This window comes from Gracilinanus agilis, chromosome 1 (assembly GCF_016433145.1).
Source record: "Gracilinanus agilis isolate LMUSP501 chromosome 1, AgileGrace, whole genome shotgun sequence".
NCBI classification, from domain to species: domain Eukaryota; kingdom Metazoa; phylum Chordata; class Mammalia; order Didelphimorphia; family Didelphidae; genus Gracilinanus; species Gracilinanus agilis.
This window is the reverse complement of record NC_058130.1, coordinates 525,525,012-525,544,331: the sequence shown is the minus strand read 5'-3', so window position 1 is coordinate 525,544,331 and position 19,320 is coordinate 525,525,012. Positions and strand designations below refer to the sequence as shown.

The window sequence follows — 19,320 nt, the reverse complement described above, 5'->3', positions numbered from 1 at the left end:
TTAGCTGACAATTTCTTGGAGATGCTGTGAGAAGCAGAAAAATTGATTGGTTGAGAGCTCTGCTCTTTTTATTTCCTTTATATGTCCTTTCTGCTGAACATAGCAAAAAGGAAGTATCGTTCCCAATAAGGTAACCAGTTAGAGAACCTGAGAAAGACAGTGATTTTGTTACTCTCCACAAAGAATTTGAAGGCACTGAATGATAGATCAGTTACCATCCAAGAGTTCAAAAACTTAGATTTCTCCAATTCTACTTGTAGATTTGTCTTTTTTTAAAGGAGCTGACTTACTCTAGGGAAGGCCAGCTGCCTGCTAAGAAAGTGGACTAGACATTATTCTTCCCATATCTGCTTTCTGTTGTCAGGAGGTAGATGGGTATGGTTCTTTGAATGTCTTTCTAAATGAGAGCTAGGATGTTGCTATCTAAGGCACAGACAACTCTGCCTCTTAGGTTTATCATCCTACCTCTCTTCAGAATGTTATGGCTTATATTTTTTTAAATGATTTTGCTCATCCCAACCTGCCAGTACCATCTTCCTTCCTCACTGTGTAGATGGCATTCTCATCTACTTAAGAGTTCTTCTATCCTCTCTCACAGTAGTCCTTCCTCTATCAAAAAAAGTCTTATCCCCACACCTGCCCTCCCTTCTTGCTTATCTCAGATAAAAAAGGTTTGCCTCCTATTTAACAAAGCTAATCTCTTCACCTCTATCCTTGATCTTATCTCCTCCTGGACCTTACTTTATCACCCCTACCTGATAGAGCTTCACTGGCTCCATCCAGATTGTTTAAAATAAAGGAGGAAGATGATGGATAGGGGAAAGAGTAATGGATTTGAAGTCAGAAGACTGAAGACCTCTGTTCAAATGTTGACTCAATCACTTATTTACTAGCTAAGTGGCCTTGAGCTGGTTACTTAATCAAGTCCTACTTCCCAATCAGAAAATGATGGAGCTGTATTGGATGATCCTTGAAGGCACTTCCAACTTTAAATCTCAGAACCTTTGATCTCCATTTCTCCCCTTTCTTAAAAACATCTTCCTTCAATCTTACTACTCCTCTCAATCGACTATGCAATCTTTCTTCTCATCATTAATTGGCTCCTAGAATTAATTACATTTGCTGCCTCCATTTCCTCACCAATTCCTTCCTCCATGTTTACCTAATTGAATCTATGTGTCTTTCCTCCATACTTATACTCTATCACCTCTTACAACAACTGGCACTGGAATGCAGCACTGGTACACACCCCCTACTCGATGATGCCCTCTCCTCCATTTGGTCACGGAGTACAACCAAGCCCAAATCCTCCATTAATACTATAATCAGATTAAGTGGATTTCCTATCTAACAATACTAGACAACAAGTGATAACTCACAAGGAAACCCCTCTTTTGGAGGACAAATAACAACTCTAAGGAAGCTAAGCCCCAAGTCCTAGAAAAGGTGTATGCCCAGGGATGAGGCTTGGTGAGGCCCCCTCATTTTCTATATGAGAGGCAGCCAAGTAGACAGAATGAGAATGCAAAATACAAGCTCTGCCAGAGAAGTCCAAGACTCAGTGCATCATCATCACCACCAACCTCCTCTTCATCATCATCATCACCATCATTATTACTTACTGCATCTTTGACTTAATTGACTAGATAATTCCCAATGATGAAACCCCTCTAGCCATATAGACTAGTAACAATTCTGCAATTAGCAATTCATTTCAAGTAAGCATTTAGCACATGATCACATAACCAGCCTGTATTAAAGCCAAGTCCTCTTGACTCTGAGGCCAATTCTCTATCTACTACACCACATTGGCTTCCAATTCACAATTAATGGGGATAGACAGGTAGAGCAAAGTCATCTAGCACCAAAAATTTAGGAATGAAAGGAACTACAAGGGGTGTCCAATGAACCCCTTCCATTTGAAAAATATGGAAACTGAGGCCAAAGAGCTAAAGTGACTTGCCCAAGGCACACAGATAGTAAGAGAGCTAGGATTTGAATCCAGAATCCAGTGCTCTTTATACAACCACTCTGTTTCTTGAAACCAGGTATCATAGAGGTTATCATCATAACCCAGGGGGAGGTCAATAACCAGTGGCAAGATAATCATGCCCTATTGATCATTTCGAGTGCTCACTCTAGAAAGGGCATTTAGAATACTAACACCTTGGATACCATGACACTGTACTCTCCTGGTTATCTTCCTACATCTCTGACCACTCCTTCTCTGTCTCCTTCACAGGCTCCTCTTCCTCCTCCTGCCCCCTAATTGTAGGTGTTCCCCAAGGCTCTGTCCTTGGCCTTCTCCTCTGCTCTCTCTACATTTTCTCCCTGGCAATCTCATCCACTACCACGGTTTCAACTATCACCTCTATGCAGATGACACCCAAATATTTATCTCCATCTCAGACCTCTCTCCTGAGCTCCAGATCTGCATTTCCAACTGCCTACCGAACATCACCACCTGGATATCTCGCCGACACCTCAAACTCGACATATCCAAAACAACTCATCATCTTCCCTTCCCCTAGACCTGCTCTTCCTAACCTTATTTCTGCTCATGAAACCATCATCCTTCCAGTAACCCATAATCAAAACCTCTGGGTCATCTTTGGCTTATTCTCACCAACATACAATCAGTCACCAAGCCCTATTGACCCTGGCACTAATTTTCCTCCCATTTATCTCCTCCCATCCTTTCCTACTGCTGGTACCCTAGTTTAGGTCCCCTTGACTTCCCCTCTCTTAAATGGCCTCCCTGCTGCTTTCCTCTTTATTCTTCTAGTGCATTCTATACACTGCTGTGAGATTAATCTTTCTAACAATAATGAGGAAGAGAAAAGAATAGTGCATAGAGGGCTGACTTCAAGTCAAGAAGACCTGAGGTCAAGCCTTTCCCTTGAAACATGTTGGCAGTGCAACCCTGGGCATCTCACTTAACTTGTAAGTGCTCTGGAGAACTTCAAAGCTAGAAGTTATTGATGAATCTGACCTGCATCGAGGAAGGAAGTTTGCAGTTTCTCAAACAGATGAAATGACAGGTCTGGACCAAAACAAAACGAAAACACATTTATTTAAAGCTTTTCTTATACGACACCATAATTAAATGATTTTGTTATAATTGACATTTACAAAGTACAACGTGCTTCACATACATTATCCCTTTTGTCTTCAAAATAGCCCTATGAAGTAGGTATTACAAACACTTTATTAAAAATGAGGAAACTCTAGCTCAGGTAGATAAAGTGATTTGCCTGTGATCAAACAGCTAGTAAGTATTGGAGGGGAAACTTGAGCCATGGTCTTCTTGACTTCAAATTCAGGACTCTTTCCCAATACAATATTATTGCCTTAGCTCCCCCAGCTAGTAAATGTTGAAGATGGGATCCAAAATTAGGTTTTCTGATTTCCAGGCCATTATTCTCTCCATAATGCTGCCTCCCCTCAGATATAGCTCTGAGCATGTCATTCTCCTGCTCAGGAAGTTTCACGGGCTCCCCATTGTCTATTACACAAAGTTCAAACTCCATGCTCTATGCCCACATTTCAGAGTTTGGCTCACCCACCCACATTTTTCAGCTTATTTCACACAGTTCTCCCTTGTGTGCCCTAAGCTCCCAGCAGAGTATATTTCTTAATACTTCCTGAACATGCCTTGTGTGTAATCTTCCCACCTCTGTGCTCTTGTCCATATTCTCTCTATTTGGAATGTCTTCCTCTCCTAATTCTACCTGTTAAAATTGTACACCCCCTTCAAGAGCCAGCTCAATTGCCAACTCCTCCATGAAGCCTTTTTTTCTGAAACCCCTCTCTGAACTTTGTTTATACCTCTCTTGTGTACTTAGCACATTCTACTATGTATTCTAATTCATTGTGTCCCTGGTTTATCTCCTCTACTATATACTGTAAGCTCCTTGAGGGCAGGGACTGTGTCTATACATCTTTGTATCCTCCTCATTTCCTAGTGTAGCATCTTGCATGTAGTAGCTACTCAATAAATACAAGTTGAGTGAGTGTGTGAGTGAATGAATGAATGAATGGATGAATGTTGTATGAACTTAGTTATTCCTCTTAAAGCCATACCTTGTCTTTGGTATTAAGTGAAAATCAAATTGCTTCTTGAAAAGATCTGGAAAAATCATAGGTGTGCAAAAGGATTTTTTTAAGTAATATATATGGATTGAATGGATCCAGAGGATTGAACATAGAAATTAATTTTTCACTTGTGCTTTATGAAGAGAACTATTTTTAAACTTCCTAAACATGATACATGATTTCCTCCCTTCCATAAGTCAATTTTGTTCTCAGCTCTGTTGTCAGAAATGTTAGATCTATATTACTGATCTACATGGACTGTTGTTCCTTAATAAAAAAATTTTTTTCCTACATTAATCATGTAATCCTTTCTCGAGGAAAATGTATTTATAGTGCCTTTCAAATTATAAGCTATCGAATTTTTTGGTCAGTCAGTCATTAAACATATTAAATGCTTAATGTGTGCCAGGCATTGTGCTATGTGCTGGGGATACAAAGAAAGACAAAAGACAGTCCCTGCACTCAAGGACCCCAACTCTAAAGAGATAGACAACATACAAGCAACAAATACATATAAGCTACATGCAAGAGAAATTAGAAATAATCAGTAGAGTGAAGGCTTTAGAGTTGAGGTATCAGGAAAAGCTTCCTATAGAGGGTACAGTTTTAGCTGGATCTTGAAGGAAGTCAAACAAACCCAGTGGTAGAGATGAAAAGAGGAAGAATTTCATGCATGAAGGACAGGCAGTAAAAATGTCCAGTGTCTGGACATATGGAGTGTCATGTTTGAGAAAAATCAAGAGTCATTGTCACTGGAACACATAGTACATGAGGAGAGGGGTAGAGTAGGAAAACTAGAAGGGGAGAGACCAATTTGTGAAGGGCTTTGAGACAAGCAGGGGATTTTATATTGATCCTGGCGGTAACAGGAAGCCATTGAAGTTTAGTGAGTAGAAGATGACAATTAAGAATAGACCATTAGATTTGGCAGTGAAGAGATCATTAGTAAATTTCAAGAGAGTAGTGAGTAGTGGTGTGGCATAGTCAATTTGATAGCTGAATGGAGAATGTGTGTGACAGGAAGACCACCTAGCAGGCTACTTCAGTAGTCCAATCTGTGAGGTGATGAGTACCTACACCAAGGTGGAAAAGCATTAGAAGACAGAAGAAAGTATATGAGAGATACTATTTGATAAGCCTGAGCAACTACTTGGATATGGGGGGGGCAAGAAAGAATAAAAAAGTTGAGGATGACACAATGGTACCCTCCACAGTAAAAACAAGGTTAGGAAGAGAGGAGAGTTCTGAGGAAAAGATGATAAATTCAGACTTGGACATTTTGAGTTTAAGATTAATATGTTACATCCAGTTTGAAATGTCCAATAGATATGTAGATTATGTGAGATTGGAGGGCAGCAGAGAAGTTAAGACTGGATAAGAAGCTTTGAAAATCATGAGCAAAGAGGCAATACTCGAATCTATAGGCGCTAATAAGATCACCAAGTGAAATAGTGTAGAGCAGAGGTTGGCAAGGTATGGCCCTCAAGCCATATCTGGCTCTTTTGAGGGCCAGATATGGCTCTTTCTGCAGGAGCCATAAAGTCAATTTTTTTTCAGGCACTGTTACAGGAGCGCGCACTGTGAGCACTATACAGCTCTCATGAAATTACATTTTAAAAAATGTGGCATTTATGGCTCTCATGGCCAAAAAAGTTGCTGACCCCTGGTGTAGAGGAAGAAGAGAGGACTCAGGAGAGACTGTCGAGATCTACTTATCATCTCCCATAAGGACTGCTTAGTTGATAAGGAAATAAAGGGACACAGGAGATGATCTTGACTGTTAACTTATAGCTGCTTCTCTGAAGTGCCATTGAGTCACAAGTTTATTATATATGAAAATTCAAACTCCCTTTCACCCACAAGCACAGAGATAGTTTTACATCTCCATAGACATTGCAATTATTTTAGACAATACACAGAAATTCAGAAACTTCAAGATGAAGATAAGAACCAGGCTGGACCTTCAGCTTAGTGATTATCAGCAAGCTAAGTCTGAGAATACTTTTCTCAGGGGCAAATGCCCCTGCTAAACTAAGGTTTTGGCCTTGACTGCATTTCTGACCAAAGGGGAAGAATGTTAACCTCTTAACTTCTGATTTGCTAGGAACTTAAAAGCTTTTCAATAAGGCCACAATACCTTTCAACAAGAAATCACAAGGATCACAAAGGGGTCAAAAGAGGAGTCTCAGATTTTTATCTATTTGAGACTCTTTCTCTTATTGACTTCCCACAGAGAGACCAATGTGGGACACCCATGATTAGTGGACATGACCTAGACAAAGATCCAACAAAGGAGACTGAGGAGTTTTCAAATAGGTAAGAGAAGAATCAAAATAGAGTAGTGACTGAAAAACCTGGGGGAAAAAAGAATATGAAGGAGAAGAGAATGGTCTATAGTGTCAAGGCTACAGACAAATATAAAAAGATGACAATTAAGAATTATATTTGGCAGTTAAGAGATCATTGGTAAATTTCAAGAGTAGTTTTCTTGAATAATGAGATTGGAAGCCACAGTGTAGGGAGTGAAAAAGAAAATTAGAGGAAAGGAAATGAAGGCACCTTTTGTAAATGGCCATCTCAAAAAGTTTAGCTACAAAAGGGAGGAGGGTTATGGGATGAATAGATCAAGTGAGGGTTTTTTTAAGGATGAGGGAGACTTGGGCTTGTTTGTAAATAGTAGGGAAGTAGCCAGTAGACTGGAAGAGATTGAAGAAAATAGAGAAGACATTCTGCTGCAGAAGGCAGGATTCAATAGGATCACTTGTGCCAGTAAAGGAGTTTGCCCTGGCAAGCAGATGAGCCAAATCTTCATGGAAGACAGAGATGAATGAGATAGTGGGAGAAGGCATCTGAGTGATGTGAGATTAGGAGGAGAAGAGAAGAAGAAGCTATTGGAAAATATTATTTCAGTGAAATATAAGGCAAAGTTCTCAGGTAAGAGGTTGGGAAAAGAGCATCATGGGAGATTTGAGGAGGGAAAAAAGATTTGGAAAAGCTGTTATGATGAGTGGGATAGATAATTGTTAAGAGAGGTAAGTATAAATGGATTGCCTTGCAGCAGTGAGGTCCTAGTCAGATTATATAACATAAATTTTAACATGGTTTTATGATTTTCTTCAGCTGATTTAAGGCAAATGAATGAATAAGGCATAGGATAAAGGGGCCAGACAATGAAATCTGAATGATAATAGACAGAGGATTAGACTGTGATGGGGAGGATATGACCAGAGGAGTTTTGTTAATCATTAAAGAAAGAGTTTGGGTAGGAAGTCATCTTCCATGGGGTCTCATACTTTGTTCTCTCAAGTTCTTAGGCAGTTCAGATGAACAAGTGCTGGGAGCTGAAAGATTGGTTACCACACTTCAGCTAACTGCAGGAGACCAGGCTGATGGCCTGATATAATGGCCATTCTCTTCCCTGGAAGGGAGGATTTTGGTGCTTATTAATAGAATGGCATTTCTCTTATTCCTGAGGGAAGTAGTAACCAGATAGGAGACCTGGTGCATAGTAACCATGTTCTGGGGAAAACCCAAATAATACAAAAACAAGTTTAGTGAGTAGTTGAGAATGGAACCAAGAGTCTTCAGGAGGTGGGTTCCAGAGGCTATTTGGATGGCTATGATACCAAGCAATAAAACTCTTGGTCTACCGGTGTTCACTTAGTAGGATATATGATGACTTTCTAGGTTCAGGTTCCATGAATGGTCTCTGGCTGTTCTCTTATATCTGTACCTGGGAAAGCAGAAATTTGATTCATATACTACAATCCAGTCCCTAATAGAACAGAGGAATAAAGAAGGAGTTCGAACTAGAGAGGGAGCTGGAGGATGCCTCATTCAAAGAGTTCAGAAAATATTCCTGAAGACAGTTGGTAGAGTTCACCTGAGTTCCATTCCTGTGACAGCCTTAAGAGCCATGTTACTCTGGGCAAGTCACTTAACCTCTCTCAGCTTGATTTCTTGCTCTAAAATGGGGACAATAATAGTACCTATCTCCAAGAGTTGCTGTGAGAATTGAATGAGATAATACATGTAAAAATGCTTTGCAAATCTTAAAGTACTACATAAATGTTAGCTGTTGTGATGATTTTCAAGACAATAAGATTACAGAAAAGGACAGAAGACTCTATCCTCTCTTCTTCCTAAACCTCCTCCCCCCTCCACAAGAAATCCTAAATTTGCACCAGTAATCCAGAGGGACCCAGGTGGTTGTGGTTCTGCCATCTTGTTTTTCTATCAGAGTGCTATAAATACCTTAAGAAGGAAAACAAAACATCCTCTCCCCTGCAGTTCCTGAAATTATATCAATACATTGGTCATTAAGATTCTTTAAAAATTCAAGTATTCCTGGGATAGCTAAGGGAGGTAAGTGATCAGTCAGGTGGGCAATCATTGCTTTCAATAAACCAATTGTTTTCCTATTAGCACCTATTTGAGATACTAATTAAAAATGGGAATTTTGATCAAGAGGAAGAGGAAGATAGAAAAAAGTAACTTGGGGTTTAGGATATTAAGAATGAAACTAAGGCCTGAATTGTCCAGAACAGTGGGGGCTTTGGATAGACAGAGATCATCATAAGGGCATTAGGAATATGCTAGAAAACAGAAGGAAGGAGTAGAAAGGAAAAGGTGCTTCAGGACCTCCCCTTGAATGAAGGGAAACTCATAATCACCCCTCTGCCACGTTATTTTGCCCTAGAGAGTTTGGGAGAGCAGAAAGATCCATTTACTTGCTACTGTTCTGAAATAAGGTCTTCCATATATTGATGGATCTGCTTCCCAAAGTTAGTAGATGATTCTACTGTCTGGAATGAAGAGGAGATTGCTTTCCCTCAGGACATTCTACTAGACTTCCTTTCTGATTCTATCCAAGAAGTTCCTTCCCTTAATTTCTTGCCTACAACAAAGCATTGGCTTCATGATGAAGTGAATGGAATCCAAGAATAGATTCAAAACTAACTGTTGTTCATGGGGCTATCCTGAAACATATATGGCCAAGGATAGAGACAGCATTATTTACTGATATACTATGAATTCCTCAGAAGCATTTGCTACCCTCCCAAGCTCCTCTAGGTACAAGTTCATGGTGGTCAGATGATTAAGAATCTGAACATCCATTTAAATAGATTAGTAACTTTAGCCAAAATATATGTGGAGGGGAAAGGTACATGCCAGGTAATAGTCATCCTTCTCTAAAACCTTTTCCTCTTAACTCTACAACCAGTGTTAAGCATTGGCTAATGTTCAAAGCGATCACTTTATTTCTGCTCCTCTGTTTTCTCATTAGAAAAGGAGGAAGAGAAAAAGAAGGGGAAGCAGAGTAAGTAGAGGAAGAAGCAGAGCAGGAAGAGGAAAAGGAAGAGAAGAAAAGTATGTACTTAGGAAATATTTACAGGGTAGATTAAGGGATGGAAGTCCCCAGATTGAAAATATTTATATACTTTCACATTGTATTTAAAATCCGTAGCTAGACTAGTGTAATCAAATGCATTGAAACTCTCATATTATGTTATAAGACCCCCAAGAAGGTGATAAAGAAAGGGGGCATTTTAAAAGAATGAAAGTATACTCAATATCTCCCAAAAGACCATCTGCTATTGTGGGGTGGGGGGTGACTATAGTGTAGCCTTAATGGCAGAAAGCCCTAGTCACTGGCAATGACTCATTTCTTTGGGGCCATCATAACAACAAATTGAGCCCTATTTGGCATATAGGGTCCCTTGTGTGGACCAAGGAAGGCCAATATAAGGCTTTTAAACTGTACAAAGTATCCTTTCTTCTGAGTAGACAGAATTTTACCAGATCTTCTGAAATGAATGGAAACCTAGTTTACCCTATAGGGGCTAACTGCCTTGTTCTTTGCTGTTTTGGGGTTTCTTTTTTTTCTGTTTTTACTCAATGTATAGGTGACCTTTTTATATGAATTGATGAACTCTGGGGAGCTAATAGCTTGGCATTCTACAAGACTGATGTTCCATATTGTGGCTGCAGGCAGCTGAATCCATACCAAAAATTGAAATGAGCATCTCCAGGATTGAGAGCTTGAACAGGTTGATAATGAATACGTGAATATTGGCATAAATAACTCTCAAAATAGGAAATATCCACATTGCTCTTTGCTGGAAATTTATGCCAACACCTAATCTATTGTAATCTAATTTTGATACTTGGGGGACCTTTTGCATATTTGTTATCCAGGTATGACTGACTGGCTTTGTTCATTTGTTACTTAAAACAAGCAAAATGTTTCCCAACATTCTCATTATGCCATTTAAGCTTTGTCATTCTGTTTTAATCATTTTATGCTCAAGATGTGATCATCTCCGAATTCTTTCTTTTACCTATTTTCTTATTACCTATCCTTCTTATATCAGTCCTTCAAGCACCCTATTTCCTCTACTCATGCAGCTCACAACCAGTCTTTTTTTTTACCAATTACATATAATAACAAATTTCCATGTAAGTTTTCAGAAGTTATATGATGCAAATTGTCTCCCTCTCTCCCATCCCTCCCGCATCCTGGAGCTGTCAAGCAATTTGATCTGGACAAGCCAAGTCTTAACAGAGGGCTTCTTGTGTTGTTGAGACAGAAAAAAAATCATCATCCTCTGGGGAGAAAACTCTTTTTGGCTAGCCAGTACCTACTAAATGCAAGGAAAGTTGGCTCCTTCCTTCTACTTTTTGTGTGTCGAGGGAAAGGAGAATAGAAACAATTTTTTCCAAGGAGCAGTGTTCAATAATTAAACCAGAGATTAAGAAGCAAGCTTTCCTGATTTCATTTCACAATTTAAACATCGAATCCCAAATAATCATGGAATCAAAGGATCAAAGTTAAAAAGGGCCTCCAAGGTCATCTTGTCCAACTGCCTTGTTTTACAGGGGAGAAAACTGAGTCCATTGAAGTTAAGTGAGTTGCCCAAGTCACACAGGTAACATCAGAGGCAGGATTTGAATCCACATCCTTTGACTAAAGAGCTCCTATCCTTTCTCACTGAACTAAGCCATCTCTAGATACATAGAAGGCAATTTCCATGGCATTTTAAGTTTTAACAAACTCTTAAATGAGAATAGAGCAGATAACTATTTCATTTCATAGATAAAATATTTTGGTTCCAACCACAAAGGATATATAATGTTTTATTTTCTTCTTATTGCTTCAAAATGAGTAAATTAGGCATTTGACATGCCATAAGATTCAGAACTGGAAGGGATTTAGAGGCCATCAAATGTTGTAATAGTTGTTTTTTAAACCCTTACCTCCTCTTTTAGAATCAAGACTAAGTATTAGTTCCAAGGCAGAAGTGTGGTAAGGGCTGGACAGTTGAGGTTAAGTGACTTGTCCAGGGTCATACAGCTAGGAAGTTTCTGAGGTCAACTTTGAACCCAGGACCTACCATCTATCTCCAGGCATAACTCACTATTTTCTGAGCCACCAAGCTCCCCTAATAGTTTTATTTTACAATTAAAGAAAAGGAAACAGAAATAACATGACTTGCCCAGCATCACAGAACTAGTAAATGTTCAAGTTGGGATTTGAACCCAGATCTTTCTGACTCCAAATCCAGTGTCATACCATTATATATTATACCATTCTGCCTCTCTGCCTAATGATTTTTGTTATTTTCAGGAAATGACAGGGGAATTAGAGATGTCGCATGTCCTTTTAATGTAAAAATAAATCAAAAACTTGTATTGTCTTTCCAGACTCAAGGGGCAGGCTCTCCACGTTCTTCTCCAAGTCACACAATAAGCAGACCTATTCCTATGCCCATCAGATCAGCGTCTGCTTGCTCTACCCCAACTCATACACCTCAGGACTCTCTGACAGGGGTAGGAGGAGATGTACAAGAAGCCTTTGCTCAAAGTAAGTGACTTATTTTGGATCTTCCTTGGACCCATGGATGTCTAGTCACTTATATGCTATTATATTGTCTAATCCAGAGGTTCTGGATTTTTTTGAATCACTGGCTGCTTTGAAAGTTAGTTGAAGCCTGTGGACCCCTTCTTGGGATGATGTTTTTAAATGCATGAAACAGAACACATAGAATTACCAAGGAAATCTATTACATTGAAATGTAGTGTTCAAAATATATTTTAAAGCCAAGTTCATGAAACCCAGATTAAAAACCATTGGTCTAAATTTATGATAGCTTTGCAACATGCTGTAACAAAGTCTAATTTCTTGTAAAATAAATTAAATAGCCCTAAATTAACTGTAGATATTCCTTCTTTTCCCCTACATCCTCCACAAGCAGACATATTTTGAAGGTATTGTGCAGCACTGGCAACAGTGTTTAAGTTCCTGTGTTCAAACTGCAACTTCAAGCTTCCTGTGAGGTCCCCTTTCTCCCTCCAACCCTCCCAACTCCCCAGCATTTTACCCCAGAGACAGGGGGAAGAAGTGCTCGATTTGGGTGGCTAGACAGAGGGATGGAGCATTCAAAAGATGTCCTCGGGAGCTGGGAAAATGGGGAATGGGGCAGATCCCCCAGTACCAACATGGCATGCGTGCCAATACTTCACCAGCACTGGTATGATGGATATTTTTGATTACTCAAACACTTTGATAAAACACAGTATGTCAAGCCAGTAGCATTCAGTCAGTCAATCACCAACCGTCATTTTCTATGTGCTAAACTCTAAGCTCTGGCTGTACAAAGAAAAGCAAAAATACATGCCTTGCCTTCAAGAACTCACATTCTAATGGGAGAGACAACTTGCAAAAATAGAAAATACATATAATTAAGGTCATCTGGAAGGAAAGGCATTAGAAGGGAAGGATGAAGGTACCCATGTAGAAGAGGTTCACAGACTTTCAAGGAAATAAGGGAAGTGCCTTACTCCCTCCATTCTTATTCAAAGATATTCCCAATGACCTTTGGGATTTTTTTTATTAAGGGGTTGGAAAACAGTTCACTTTCCTATCCATCTTCCCCAGTAAACTTTCTGGGGGACGAGAACAATCTATTTGAGGATCTCACAATGCCTCTTCATTTATTATGGTCTTCCCATCCCCTTTTAGCTGATAACCAACTAAAGACTGAGGTAATTCATTTTGCAAATAGCATGGTAGATTTAATTGTTTTATGCACAGGGGAATATGGGGCTAGGACTCCTGAGAAAGGCAAGTAGAAGCTTATGGAAATATGAAGACGCCTAAGGTATTCCCTCTTCTCACAGAATTTTCTTAAAGAAGAAGTCATGATATCAGTGAACCTCAGAAATAGCCATTTCTCTTTCTTCAGAAATTTATATGAGGATGACTATGACAGAGACATCCTGATGAATTCTTAGCTCTTTTTTAAAGGATGGAAAATATGAAAGCAGTCACTGTTGGAAACAAAGAGCAGAGCCCTAACATAATTGCATGCCTCTTAACACAAAACCAAATATAAAGATTTTGTGATAAAGATTTCATCAAACTGGGTTTTGAATTAAGAGAAAATTATCTTCTCTTCATCTTCTCCAGAGTCTTATTTTTACAGAAATTTAAAGCACTCCTCACCCAGCTTAGCCGTGCTTATTAACTTTAGCTAACAATTGTGAGTTGTAGTGCAATTAATAATCTCCAGACTTCCAGTGATAGAAAGAATTATATTTTATAATAAATTTAAGACTCAGCCTCCTAAAAGGCCTAGTACTGGCCTTCTTTTTGTAGTGTCTATTCCTTCAACATGGCAGAATCTATTAATTTTACTAGCTCTTTTGGGGTAGAGAGTTGTTTGTTTGAAAAAAACATAATTTGAGAATAGATGAAAAATCATGTGCTTTGTATTCTGTTTTTCTACTTAAGGTACAAGGAGAAATTTAAGGAATGACTTGCTTGTGGCAGCAGACTCCATCACCAATACCATGTCCTCTCTGGTGAAGGAGTTAAACTCTGGTAAGACTCCAAATGCTAAGTGTGGTTTAGAACAAGGTTTTAAATGCACTAATTTGTCCAAACATTTTCTAATTGAATAAATGACCATTTGTTTCTGAAAAAAAAGTCTTATTTATAGGAGGCAAAGTCCAACTGTGGCCTTGGATATAGATAGACATGAGGTGAAGTCTTGCCTCTCACATACTGGATAAGTGATCCTAGGCAAGTTATTTTCCCTCTAAAAGACCCCAGAAAATTCTTTAAAATTGTAAATTGCAAAACTGTTGCTGAGACCTTTAAAAAATCATTACCAAAAGTACTTATAGTAGTAAAAAATGAACTGTTCTTTTGTCCTCTTAGTAATGTAGATCAGTGTCTCATATCCATCTGTTTAATCTTATTATTTTCTTTTTCAAAATGTCTATAATTTAGTAATATTTTGACTTGGCCCAGGGTTCTTTACCTTGACATTTTCATATCAGTAGTTCTTTGGAATATGTTGGAGGAGATTGGAGGTGAACCAAGGACTTTTAAAGATCAACATGAGTCTGCTCCACAGCTTTCATTTACAAAGCTGAAAATAATGCTTCACATTTCTGTGACACTTTCCATGCATTTTCTTGACCTAGTGTCAAGTTATAGTCTAAAGGAAGTCCATTTTTAGGTCTCTCTTCCTCCACTACACAGTAATTGCCTCTTTTTGAAGTTAAGGGGAGTGTATGAGGTAACCCAGCAGTGTCTATGTAGCAAAAGATTCAGGTCTCTAGATGAGTTTATGTTATGCTTTTTGGCCTTCTCCTGTGTCTCGTGTTTGGACTTCAAATTTTTTGTTTAGATCTGTCTCTGACTTATTCCTCAGGAATGCTTGGAAATCTTCTATCTAATTGAATATCCATTTTTTCCCCTGAAAGAATATACTCAGTTTTGCTGGATAAGTGACTCTGCTTTGTAAACCCAAATCTTTTGCCTTCCTGAATATCATATTCCATGCTTTACAATCCTTAATGTAGAATCCGTTAGGTTCTGTGTGATCCTGATTGCAGCTCCATGGTATTTGAATTGTTTCTGGCTGCTTGAAGGATTTTCTCCTTAGATTGGTGGCTCTTGAATTTAGTTATTACATTCCTGGAAGTTGTCATTTAAGGATTTCTTTCTGGAGGTGATCTGTGAATTCTTTCAATTTCAATCTTATTTTCTTGTTTGAGGATCTCTGGGAAGTTTTCTTCGATAATTTCTTATAATATGAGGTCCAAGGTTTTTTCTTGATCATGGCTTTCAGGTAGTCCAATAATTCTCAAATTGTCTCTCCTAGATCTATTCTCTAGGTCAGTTGTTTTTTTTCAATAAGATATTTCATGTTTCCCTCTGTTTTTATTTCATTCCTTTGATTCTGCTTTATTGTTTCTTGGTTTCTCATTAAATCATTGGTTTCTAGGGGGCAGCTGGGTAGCTCAGTGGATTGAGAGTCAGGCCTAGAGGAGGTCCTAGGCTCAAATCTGGCCTCAGACACTTCCCAGCTGTGTGGCCCTGGGCAGGTCACTTGACCACCATTGTCCACCCTTACCACTCTTCCAACTAGGAGCCAATATAGAAATCATTGGTTTCTAGATGGTAAATTCTAATTTTTAAGGCCTGATTTTCCTCTGTCAGTTTTTGGTTCTTCTTTTTCAATTGGCTCATTTCTTCTTGCATTGTTTTCATTTCTCCTTGCACCACTTTCCAGTCTTCTTGAATCACTTTCATTTCTCTTCCCCACTTTTCCTCTACCTCTCTTAATTGGTTTTTGAAGTCTTTTTTGAGCTCTTCCAGAATCTGTGTCCAATCCATATTTTTCTTTTGGACTTTGTATGTGTTTGCTTTGCTTTCACTGTCATCTTCTGTGTCTGTAACTTGCTCTTTGTCTCCATAAAATTCTTTAAAGTTAGGTGCTTTTTTTGTTGTTTATTCATTTTTCCTATCTAATTATAGGTAGGTTCTGTTTTCTGGTGAGTAGAGGTACACTCTTAAACTTCAGTCCTTCCTTGATGTTTTTCTCAGCTTATTTTCTGTTTTTTTCCATGCAATGTCTTTATTAGATAAATATTTTAATTGATATCCATGTTTTTTACATTGCCTAGATGTCCCCATGTATTTCTCCCCTTCCCAGAGAGCCATCTCTTATAATCATGTTGGTGAACCTATAGCACTCATGCCAGAGGGGGCCGCTTCCTTCCCCTTCTCCACCACACCTAAGGAAATTTCTCACATTACCCACCCCTTTGCCCAGCAACCCAGTGGGAGTACTTCCTCCCTCCCCTATCTGGGAGTAAAGGGACAGCTCACATGTGGTATGAGGGTACACTTTGGGCACTCAGGCTCTAAAAGGTTTGTCATCACTGCCTTACAACAAAGAATTATTTACATCCTCTTTTCAAAAGATTCTCATGCATTCAAAAAGCATTGAACACAAACCGATAAGGTACTGTTAATTGCAATTAGCGATACAAAGATAAATGAGTTATGATCCTTTCCTTCCTCATAGAGACTAGTTCATCTGAAATATAGTTGTTGTTTTTTAAGAGCTTTACCAAGTAACTAAGGGAAAATAATAATAACTCAGCACTTATATTGTGCTTTAAGGTTTGCAGAGTACTTTATAAATCAGATCTCATAGTTCCTCACAACAACCCTGGGGAGTAGATGCTATAATTATCCCCATTTTATAGATGGTGAAAAAGAGGCTGAGAAAGGTTAAATGATTTGCCCAAGAATACTTAGATAGAGAGTGTCTGAAATAAGATTTGAACTCCAGCAAGATGACCTATGCCACCAAGAAGCTATAGCATATTCAGTGACTACTTCATGGTAAACCAGCTTGACAGATGGACTAAACCAGATTGAGGGTAACTGACAAAATTCAAACCTGTCAGTAATTTAGGAGGATATCTATTCTAAGCGTGTGAAGACTCCCCTAGAGAAATGGTCTGATGAGAATAATTTGTTCCAATGGCCATGAAGGTAGCTCAAGGAGGTGCTACGGAGCACTTAGAACTTGGTGAGACAGCGAAGAGGCCAAGGTCATCCACTGCATCCTGGATCATTGGCAGTCATCTTGTCTTTTGTCTTATCATTGGACTTTGATGACTCTGGAAGAGAGAGAGTGAGGCTGACAACTTTATGCAACTCTGCCTCACTTAAATCCAGTTCACACTCACAAACAGGCCTTCACCCTGTGATGTCACTGGTCCTCTTCAAAAATGAAGGATAGAGAGTAGCTAGATGGCTCAGTGGATTGAGAGCCAGGTCTATAGATAGGAAGTCCTGAGTTTAAATATGGCCTCAGACCCTTCCTAATTGTGTGACCCTGGGCAAGTCACTTAACCTCATTGCCTAGCCCTTACCACTCTTCTGCCTTGGAACCAATACATGCATGAATGCATGCCAAGATGGAAGGTAAGCATTTTTTTAAAAAACAAAGGACAAAAATGGACAAAAATAATTAGATACTAGAAGCTGCCATTTAGGAGACTATAGTCCATTTTAGAAATAATGAGGGCCTTAACTAAGATGGCAAGAATAGAGAAGACATGATTCAAATGATATTGTAGAGTAAAAAGTCATAACGCTTGGTAATTGATTGAATAACAGAAGGTGAAGAAGTCAGATGTGACAGCAAGATTTTTGAACCTAGGTGACAAAGAGGACAAAGATAAACAAAAATAGGGAAGTCAGGAAGAAGAGAGTGGAGATGGCAGATCTAGAGTTCACTATTTTAAGTTTAACATGCCAATGGAACATCTAGCAGTCTAGCAAGCAGTATGACTTCTACTCAATAGAATGGATGAGGCTAGAAATAGAGATTTGAGAGTCATCTGCCTAGAGAAAATCCAAAATCCAATCTTTAAATGGATATAAAATCCCATTTTCAAAATATTCAAGTGTTCATCCAGTATTTGCCTAAAAAGGGACAGAACTCAGTACTTCCTAAGGTACCCCATCCCTGTCTCTTTACTATGAAATTTCCTTTTATCAAGCCTCAGTCTAACTCTCTGCAGTATCTTGTTGCTCTCATATACAACCTATATCATATCTTCTTCCATCTCAGGGAGGGAAGGAGAGGGAAGGAAGGAGAGAGAGAGAGAACATGGATTACAAAATATCAGAAAATGATTATTAAAAATTGTATCAACATGCAAAAAATAAAATAAAACATCTTTTAGCTCCTAGTTCTATCTTATAGGATCTATATAATATTCAACCAGTGTTAGTCACATTCTGGAATGTTAGATTGAAAGGACCTTGATGTGGACCATCTAGTTCAATCAATCCATGTTTTTTGTTTTGTTTTTACTGAATTGAAATTGTTTTGCAAGTGTAGATAACAATAATTATTCAAACATACATTATAATTTACTGGGATCCCACTTTATCCTTTCAGCAACCCTATGGATAAAGGAGTATAAGGGTTACCCCCATTTTACAAAGAGCAAACTGGAAAACAGAAAGATTAAATATTTGCCTCAAGTCACTTGCTAGTTCCTAGTTTAGGGTAGAATTAGATACCAATATCTACTATACTTCTAAGAGATAAAATAGTCTTGATTCAGGTAAATTTCCTTTGAAATATTAAAACTCTTAAACAATAAAGACGCTTCCTTTGAAAAATACAAGAGGAAGATATATAGATATATAGATATATGTATATCTTGATTTATATGGTCCTTGTAAATGTAACAGTCAGCTTTAATTTTCTAAATTTATGTCATTCAAGGCAAATTCTCTAGAGCCAGAATTTTGTCACAAGATCATATATTTAAGTGGAAGAGACTTCAGAGGCTATTGGTTCTAACATTTTTAAAGATGGGAGAAATGATTCAAGAAGAAATTAAGGGACTTCCCCAATGTCACACAGATCACCAGGAATAGAGTCAGGATTCAGACTCGACTCCTCTGACTCCAAGTACAGTTCCCTTTCCCCTCTAACAAACTGCCTCCTTCCTTTTCCTCTGTTTCTCACTCTTCATGTAACATGAATTGTTTTCAGTTATGGTGAGAATATCAACTTACCAAGAATAAACAATTTCAGCTTGGTCTTTCTAATTTTTCTCACCTGTTCTAAACATTATTATTGATAAATCCAGATTCTAAAATAAGTTGCTTTTGTAGTCTTCTTTGTTTAAAGTTTAATTTATCAAGAAAAAAGTTTTTTAATATTCTGATGCCTATATAACAATGTAAATTATGTAGTTAATTGCAATTATTGTATAAAATGTTATATTATTTAATTATAATTATAATGTAAAGTATTATGTATTTATATGCTATATATTATAACAATATGATTAATGTGGTTAATTATAATATAAGTAAATACTCAAATTTGA

The 19,320-nt window shown here is 38.3% G+C and overlaps 1 protein-coding gene across 1 annotated transcript in view; it reads left to right on the top strand.

Moving 5' to 3' along the window:
* DTNA (dystrobrevin alpha) overlaps positions 1–19,320 on the top strand; it is a 458,249-nt gene that overhangs the window by 416,511 nt on the left and 22,418 nt on the right. The window contains exons 19-20 of the mRNA XM_044666412.1: positions 11,800–11,959; positions 13,889–13,978. Coding sequence (XP_044522347.1) covers positions 11,800–11,959; positions 13,889–13,978 — 250 coding nt within the window. The remainder of the gene's footprint in view (positions 1–11,799; positions 11,960–13,888; positions 13,979–19,320) is intronic.